Source organism: Hemicordylus capensis, chromosome 7, assembly GCF_027244095.1.
Source record: "Hemicordylus capensis ecotype Gifberg chromosome 7, rHemCap1.1.pri, whole genome shotgun sequence".
In the NCBI taxonomy this organism is placed as follows: domain Eukaryota; kingdom Metazoa; phylum Chordata; class Lepidosauria; order Squamata; family Cordylidae; genus Hemicordylus; species Hemicordylus capensis.
The window spans coordinates 19,950,633-19,960,140 of NC_069663.1; the positions used below are offsets into that span (position 1 = coordinate 19,950,633).

The following is a 9,508-nucleotide window of genomic DNA, read 5'->3' on the forward strand; positions in this document are numbered from 1 at the left end:
GGCAGAAGGAGATTAAGAGAGCTAAATTAGTCTGCCTTGGCTGTGGGACAGCCCCGGGGTGGGGGGGACAGTAGCTCTGCATGTGCCCAGAAGTGTGAAAAGCCAGGCAAGACGGAGGAGGAGGAGGCAGGCGGCGGGGAGGGGAATGAATTGAGTTGACTGGTCTGCTTTTTTCTCCCTCCAAGTTGCTCTGAGGCAGCCTAGCTATTACATCCACAGGTTACGAGCCCCACAAAAAAGGAAGGAAGGAAGGAAGGACGTTGCTAGCCTGCCTGCCTATACATATCTCAGTCATTTTTATGGCACACTGAAGCAGGTCTGCGGCCAGCCTAAAATTTTAGCGGCCGGGGTGGGGGGGGCAGTTTATCTGGCCGGCATCAGTCCTAAGTGCAAGCTGCATTCAGTTATTTAAAAACCATTTGCTTGTGAAAAATTGTGGGGGTGGGTGGCAGAGAAGAATTATGGGGCAGGCCTGCCCCGGTCACCCCAAACCCCATCTCTGAGCCTGCACAGATAGCCTGGAAGAGGAGCAGAGAGGGCAGGGTATGGGGGAGAGAAAGAGCACCATTATCTTCTCATTTATAACACTGTTCTTATCTGCAGGAGAATCTGACTTCCCAGTGGTCAACAGGTGAGTAGGCTCTTAACAAGCCTATTCCAATGGTTTTCTGTGTTGGGGTGAGCCCGCTGGTTTGGTCCAGGCAGCAGGCTAGGAGAGAACACAGATATATCACAGCTTCTTTTGCAATTAGAGCCCAAGAGTAGCCACAGAACTACTAGCGGAGTTGCACGGCACAAGCGGAATCCAAGTTCTTCCGCTAGAACAGGCTTGCTCAACTTTGGCCCTCCTGTTGGCCTACAATTCCCGTAATCCTTGGCTACTGTGGCTGGGGATTATGGGAGCTGTAGTCCCAAAACAGCTGGCGGGGGGCCTAAGTTGAGCAAGCCTGCACCAGAATCTCACTGCACACTGGGCTTTACAGAATAACATGGAGAGAGAGAGAGAGAGAGAGAGAGAGAGAGAGAGAGAGAGAGAGAGAGAGAGAGAGAGAGAGAGAGAGAACACCCTGATGAGCTTAAAATCAAGATTTCAAGAATAAAGGAAGGAAGGGAAAGGAGAGGTAAGGGTACCAGGGGATGGAAAATGCACCAATGCAGAGAATTAAGGTTTGTTTTGGTTGGAGGATGAGGGAGAGTAAGGGAGTAAAGACTGCTTGAATTAAAGGGTGGCCCCTTTTGCTCCGGTCCCCTTAGCTATTGTTTCAGAAGGCTATGGGGGCCACAATGGGGAGGGGAACCAGGATCAGGGCCCTCCTCCCTGTTCTCCCGTAATTTCAGCACCAGGGATTGAGCCTCACAGAAGAGGCGAGATTTGCAGAAGAATGTGCAGGAAGAGCAAGACGGCAGCACAGAGGTGTCCTGGGGAGGGAATTCCCAGCATAGAGGGCAGCAAAGGAGAAAGGGGGCAGAGGAAGCGGAGGGAAGCAAGGGACCCCGGAGCAGCTGAGAGCAAGAGACGGGGGAGAGAAGGCAGGAGAGAAGGCCAGAAAGAAAGAATACAATTAAAAGGGACGGAATGTCTCCGCTCTGCTTTGTTAGCTCATAGCTCTTACTACATCCACGCAGCTTGTGGGGGACCTGGTGAGGAATATTGCACAGACTGCAGAAGAGTTTGGCACCATTCCCTTTCGCCGAGCCCCCTCCCAGGCTCGCTGTTTGGCAACCCCGTCTAAATATACCAGGGCTGGGATGCTGGAAGTTATAAATATCTCCGGCACTCAGCCCCCCAGGCATCCGGCCCTACAGCTCATCCTGGGTTCACATCAGTACTACCAAGCCCTCCCAAAGGAGGAGGCAGATCGCGAAGGGGCGGACTTAAAAGACGGCCCTTCGGCTCTGACCTTGTTTGCCATCCTCAAAGTCATGGGACGGAGGGGAACGTGGTCTAGCGATTGCAGGGAGGAGAGCAGTAGTTAGAAGAGGAAGGCCAGGGGCGTCACTAGCATCAGACCCCTGACCTCTTCCAGAAACGAAATGCAGCCTGCACAGAGTATGGGAGAGAGTTCCTAGCTAGAGATGAGAAGGCCTGGGGAAAAAACCAGAGGGAAACGGTGGTGGTGGGGAGACCTGGAAAAATCTGAAACAAATAGGGTTTTGTTCTCCCCCCCTTTTTTTTACTGGGGACAAAATCCATGTGTGCACCCCCGCCCCCCAGGGTTTTTTCCAGGCCTCTTCGCCTCTGCTGCTAGGCTCCTCTAGCTCTGTGCTGCTTATACCTTCAGAAGTGCTGCATTATAATATTAGAGACTTTGAGAAATTTACGTATTTATTCTTGGGGGACTATGATTGAGTTTAAAAGAATTCAAAAGGGGGTTGCGGGCCTGGGCCCTGGATCTTTCAAGTACCTAGCAATGCCCTGCCTAGTTGCAGCTCATGTTACAACAAACAAATATTTATATACCGCTTTATAAGAAAGAAAGAAAGAAAGAAAGAAAGAAAGAAAGAAAGAAAGAAAGAAAGAAGAATCCTTGTCCTCAAAGGGCTCACAATCTAAAAAAGAAACACAAGAAACACCAGCAACAGTCACTGGAGGGATGCTGTGCTGGGGATGGATAGGGCCAGTTGCTCTCCCCCTGCTAAATAAAGAATAATCACCACTTTTTAAAGGTGACTTTTCTCCCAGTTAGCAGGGGATTTCTCTCTGGGACTTCCAGCCTCCAGCCTACAAGGCTGTTTTGCAGTTTTAGACAGAGCGCCAACATCATTTATTTCCCTCCCCAATGAATAACCACAATCCACTCTGCACGCATGGGACGCTAAGAGCCTGCATGATGTAGTGGTTAGAGCAGAGTTGCACAATTTCGGTCCCCCAGCCGCTTTTGGACTACAGCTCCCAAAATTCCCAGGCACAGTGGCCACTAGTCAGGGATGACGGGAGCTGTAGTCCAGCATCAGCAGGAGGGCTGAAGTGCAACAGCCCTGGGTTAGAGTGTTGGACCAACACTGAGTTCAAATGTTCAGCCATGAAACCCAATGGGTGACTCTGGGCCAGTCACTTCTCTCTCCGCTTACCCTATCTCACAGGGTTGTTGTGAGGATAAATATAAGCATGGACTATAAACAAACAAACAAACAAATGCATCTGTGCTCCTTAAAGGAAGAGCGAGATATAAATGTACGTAAATAAATAAATGAGAGTTTATATTCACACCGTTTGGGTACGTTGACATGTAATGCAATAAACACCGTGTGTGCCTTTGTGCGTTTTTATGCACAGGAAGTCTCTATTACTGCAAACTCTAGCTCTTGGAGCATCTTATTCAGCAATGAGGGAAATGTGCAGTCCGTACTCAAATGCACTCTGCACGTGCTCCAGGACTACAAACACGGCACAGAAAAAAGCTTCCAGGACCAGCTCAGCCTGGGGGGAAAGGAAAAGTGTTTTTTAAAAAACCACAAATCTGCGTAACTTCAGACAGAGTCCTGAAGAACATGAAATAAGACGGAACTTAAAGCATGTCACCTGAAGGAGACTTCACAAGACGGTTAAATTTTACATGTGATAAAAGTGTCTTGATCTGGAATAGCAAATACATGATGTAATGGTATTCCAGCAGGCAGAAAGTTTCACTTGCCCTGAGGGATGTGGATTCCAATTCTACCTTAGTCAGACTCTCAAAGCCTCAGTTTCCCCATTTGTGAAATCGGGACAAGAATGAGCTAGCCAAGAGTTAAGAGCAGTTATCACAAGGATAAAGACTGTAGAACACTTGGTGTATTATAAGCACGACACAAACTATTAACAGAAAGTATTAAATTGTAAGATTGACGACACCACATTTTAAAACACAGTTGTCTTAACTCACCATTAGCAAGTAGCTCTTTAGGCAAAGGTGCCCCATGTTGTACAAGAAAAACACACAGAAGAACTGGGAGAAGCAGATAGTTAATTGCACAATTAGCTTCATTCATTATCATGATGAAAATACTGGACTCTGTACAGCTTTGTATTATTCCAGTCTGAAGATGATAGCAAAGCCCAGTGGTAGAGGATCTGTCTTGTATGTAGAAGGCCCCAGATCAAATCTCTCATGTCTCCAGGTAGGCCTGGGAAAGACCCCGTCTGAAACCCTGAAGAGCTGCTGGCAGTCAGTGTTGACAATATCAAGCTAGGAGGCCAATAGTCTGACTCAGTATTCAGGAGCACTTATGATAGATTAGGAACCTACCAGCAGGGTCAGCTTCCACAGCCAAATACAGGTCATGCAAAATGACCTGTATTCACTGGCAGACAGAAGCAGCTCAGATACGTAACGCATCAAACATGCATAAGAGCGTTACCATTTTCATTGAGGTCATTGACAGAATCAAAAACTGTGTTCTACCCGGGTTTGGGAGCTGTGTGTGCACCAATTTTTGGTTGTGTGGAACCAAGAAAACCTGGGTAGAAGTGATTGTGTGGATGCAAGGTAGGAGGAAAACCTAGGTAGCTTTTCCTCTTACCTTGCTTCCACACAACCGAAAATGGGGAGCACACACAGCTCCCAAACCCGGGTAGAACACAGTTTTTGATTCTGTCAATGACCTCATTGTTTCTCCTCTGCAAAGATGACCCCGTGAAGGAAGCTGCTCTGATACCCATTTTGCATATAGAGAAACTGAGGAAGGAAGCTGGTGCATGGCTTTCAGCAAAATAGAGCCCAGATCTACCCAGTGAATGAGGCAGAACTGCTGATTTTCCAGTTTCCCATCTTCTGCATCAATTTGAACAACACCTAAGCAATCTCCGCACGTCTACCATGGAATCTCTATGCATTGCAAAGGATTCTGGAGAGTGTTAGAGGCACACAAACTCAGTTCACACACAGGGCTGGCCAGGCGTGCTGGACTTCACTGTCACTCCATGTTCCCTGAACATGTACCCCGAATAATTCCCATGCAGCTGCACAGCTTAGGAGAGGATCAGTAGTGGGTCAGCTGAATTCAGGGAAATCTGCCCGCTGTATGGTCTTTTCACTGAAGAATTCGACGCTCTTGAGAAAGCCCTGGGTGCCACAGAACGCCATTAAGCAACCACGGACACAGAGCATCCCCACAAGTGACCCCACCGTCTGGAATGCATCACTTGGGAATGTTGCTAATTTTGCAGTATCAAAAGCAGGCCATTGTTTTAAGTCCAGCAAGCATTCTAGCCAATCTGGGTCTGTCATTTGCTTTCCATGCGTGGGAACACAACCAGTCTCCTATTCAACTATCTCCCTCCGAGGCTTTCCTATCTATGTCCGCCAGCTTGCTGCTGCTGTTCCTCACCCCTGCAAAACGAATGCGTTTCTCAACGACACACATCCAGCGGGCCTAGCCTTTCTCGGCACAGAAGAGCAGTGGGGGGATGGCTTCACCTGTTGAATGTGTGCCTGCTGCATAGCTCTTAAAAACACAGCAGCTTGACCAAGAAGAGAAAGGTGACGCAACTAAGGACTATTCACACATATTTGCTGGGTGGACAATCTGGGCATCATGTACATTATGTTCATTATTCTGTACAAATGGACACTTTGAACATTGTGTACATGTACGCACAATCCATCCCCTATACTTGTTGTCCACAGAGGTGCATTTGAGGAATCCCCACCTCATCTTACTGAACTCCTCCCCCCACCAAACCCAATGACCTGTATATCTCCCCCAAAATGTGTCTTTCCTCCTCCCAAAAATAAAGGTTAAGTAAAGGAGAAGACTTTTGAGGATATCGTAGACAGCCAGGAAAACAATCAAATGGATCATAGAACAAATCAATCCAGAATCTTCACTCGAGGCACAAATGGCCAGGCTCAAACTTCAGACTTTGGACACATTATGCAAAGATCCAGCTCCCTTGAGAAGTTCATGATGCCGGGAAAAGTTGAAGGAAAGAGAAGAAGAGGACGACCAGCAGCAAGGCGGATGGACTTGATTACGACAGCAATGAAGGCACCACTGAGAGACCTCAAAGGCCAAGTTGAAGACAGATCCTCCTGGAGAGAATCTATCTATGTGGTCGCTAAGAGTCGACACCAACTTGACGGCACTTAGTCAATCAATCAATGGAGTTGCTCCTCCACCTTAGAGAAAAGCTGGAGGACTCTGCACTCCTGGTAATCTAGTCCCCCAGGGGCATTTTTAAGATGAATGCATATACGCAGACACCTGAAGGCACATACAGTGGGATGTGTGAATAGCCCTGTACTCTTCAGTTATCAGTAACCACTTGATCTATCCTGCAGCTCCTAGAATTAAACCACCGTCACTTTCACACATGATGATCAATTTTTTTAAAAAATGACTCCTAAACCTCTACTAGAACGAACCAGGCAGAGTTTGCCAAATGCTTTCTTCCAAGAAAGACACTCCGTTCTCCCGCAGCCTTGGGAAAAGCCCTCCCATCTCTCACCCCACCACTATGGAGCCATGCATGGCTCACTAGTGGGGCATCTACTTCGCATCCAGAAGGTCCCAGGTTCAATTTCCCGGCATCTCCGGGTAGGGCTGGGGAAGACTCCTGTCCTGCCGGAAACTTTGCAGAGCTGCTGCCAGCCAGTGTCGACAGTACTGGCCTGGATGGATCAAGAGGCTGACTCAGTACAAGGCAGCTTGCTCTGATCCTTTTTCTAGGGTCACACACACGATCTTGGACGCGTATGAAGAATTCCCAGTATCACTCCAACTGGGGCGAACAAAGGCGTTCTCATCTCCAAAATACCACCAACTCCCAAGAGAGGGGCGGGGGAAGCAATTTCTGGCAACTTGTTTTTGTTGTTGATCGAGGGGAAGAGCGGCTAAATTTGGAAAGGGCGGCGGGCGGGGGAGCTGTCCCTGTCCCAGATGATCCTGAAATCTATACTGGGGCGGGGGGAAGAGTCGAAAATACAGACCTCGGACTGCTGCCAGTCCGCCAGGAAGATAAGAAGACCCCCCTGCGGCGCTGCCCCATTCCCCTGAACTTACTTGCAAAGTATTTCTTCCCCCCTGACGTCCAGTTTCCTCCCACGAACTCCACAGCAACAAAACCCAGACAGAGACCCTCACCTCCCCCGCCCCAACCTCGGTTTTCTTGCCTTGCCCTGCCCTCCTCCCTTCCCCGATTGCCACGCGGTTCCGGGAGCTCACCTCGCAGCGTGCGCCCCCCGCGGTAGGTCCGATCTGTGGTCAACAACAAGCCCAGCCGTGGCTGCACCACCACCCTCGCGCGCGCGCGCTGCTGCTGCTGCCGAACCTGCGCGGACCCGAGTGGGCGTGGGTGGGAGGCACGGCCGGAGGGGCGGGGGCGGGAGCGCGGAGGTCAGCGGCTGGAGGGAAGGCTGGGCGGACCAGGCGCGGCCGGCGGGTGGGAGGCTTGAAGTTGCAGAAGCGGGTCCGCAGCTGCGGAGGAGGGCGGAGACACAGAGGGGCTTGATTCGCGTGCGGCCGCTCGCGCGCGTGCGCCCCGACACGTGTCGGGGGGCTGATCGTCGGGATTCGCTGCCTGCAGTTTCGGGTGATTTTTTTTTTTAACCTTCCTCCCCCTCCCTTCAAATGAGGCTTATATGAATGTTTTGACGCTTGTCTGTCGGGCACGCCCCCTTCATCCCGCCCTCTGCCGGGCCTGTCCGTCTGTTCGCCCCTTTCCCTGTCCCCTCGATTCGCCTGTCCTATGCTTTCTATAGTGCCTGCCCCCTTCACCATCAGCGTGTGCAGCCCCGCCCCATTTAGATTTCTCTTTACAATCAATGTGTATATACTTTGCACTTCCCCCGGGGCGGGGGACCTCCTGATGCCCACGCACCACCCACCCATTTTCATCAGGATGATCTAGTGGATCTGACAAAATTCAGTCATTAGCCCTATTCACATGTTATGTTCAGCACTAGTACCAGCACACAGTGTACACAGATACAGTCATTCACATGTTCTGTTGAACACAGGTACAACAGTACACTTCCTAACTGTACCATGCATTTGAGAGATCTGTAGTCCTGTTCACTTTAAAAACAAATGCAGGTCTAGTGATTCACACAAACACATGGATGACCAGAATACACTTGAACACCATAATGTCTGAATTGGGCTAGTATGTTGCACACAGTGTACAAGGGTACAGTCATCCACATGTTCTGTTGAACACAGGTACAACAGTACACTTCCAAACTGTACCCTGCATTTGAGGGGTCTGAATGCAGGTTCACTTTTAGAATGAATGCAGATACAGTCATTCCCACAAACACATGTACAGACATTTGTACGCTCAACATGATGTCTGGATAGGGTGTCTCTCAGATTGTGTTCTAACATGACTTCCTTAAGTTGTGGAAGGTGTTTGGAACATACTTAGCTGCTTTCTTTCCCTCTTGGACTGTAGGACGGAATGAGCACCAGTTCACACAACTTCTAGTCAGATGGTTCCCCCCGCTCAACACAGCCCTATTCACGTTACGTTCAGCACATGTACAATCAGAATCAGAATCAGAATCCCTTTATTACAATCCAAGACCAAACAGTACAACAACAACAGTCCCAATCGGTTATTATCTGTGTGTGCATGTACAAAATAATCTGCACTATACACACAGTTATTCACATGCTGTGCTCAAGACATATATCATAGTACACGTCCCGTCTGTTCCCTGAACATAACCACAGTCATTCACATAAAAACAAGCACATGTGTACAGACACCTGAATACATCATGTCTGAATGTGGTTACAGTCGTTTGCACTTAAATGTGTATGTGTGTACAGACATTTGAATGCCTGTACAGCATACTGTCCTGAATAGGTCTTATGAAAGCGCTACACTGGCTGCCAATACGTTTCCGGGCAAAATACAAGGTGGTGGTTATTACCTATAAACCCCCAAACAGCTTAGACCCTGGGTATTTAAAAGACCATCTTCTTCGCCATAAGCCCCACAGCCTGTTAAGATCGTCTGGAGAGGTTCGTCTGTGGTTGCCGCCAACTCGTCTGGCGGCTACTTGGGAACGGGCCTTCTCCGTTGCTGCCCCTGGACTCCGGAATGCACTCCCTGCTGAAATAAGAGCCTCCCCATCTCTGGCAACCTTTTAAAAGGCACTGGAGACATATTTATTCACCCAGGCTTTTAATTAGATTTATAATTTTAATACTTTTAATATTGGGTTTCAAATGATTTTAATGTTAATGATTTTAATGTTTAAATGATTTTAATTGTAAACCGCCCAGAGATGCAAGTTTTGGGCGGTATAAAAATATGTTACATAAATAAATACATAATAATAATAATAATAAATAATAAATGATTTGCACTGTCTGCATGGTCAAAGGATCATCTGAACTTATCACTAGACCAACTGTTCAGACATATCTTCGGGCGAGAGAGAGCAGGGTCCTGCCTACGTAACATAGGAAGGTGTCTGCCTTATACCAAGTCAGACCATTGGTCCATCCCACTCAGTATTTTCTACACACGCTGCCAGTGGCTTTCCAAAGTTTCAGGACGGAGTCTTTCTCAGTCTTA

The 9,508-nt window shown here is 48.5% G+C and overlaps 1 protein-coding gene across 1 annotated transcript in view; it reads right to left on the minus strand.

Annotated features, from left to right (window-relative positions):
• LOC128332825 (uncharacterized) overlaps positions 1-8,267 on the minus strand; it is a 58,523-nt gene extending 50,256 nt beyond the window's left edge. Inside the window, exons 1-2 of the mRNA XM_053267585.1 lie at positions 8,259-8,267; positions 7,253-7,398 (exon numbers count right to left, since the gene is read on the minus strand). Of these exons, the coding sequence (XP_053123560.1) occupies positions 7,253-7,398; positions 8,259-8,267 (155 nt within the window). The remainder of the gene's footprint in view (positions 1-7,252; positions 7,399-8,258) is intronic.
• Positions 8,268-9,508: the final 1,241 nt, after the last annotated feature.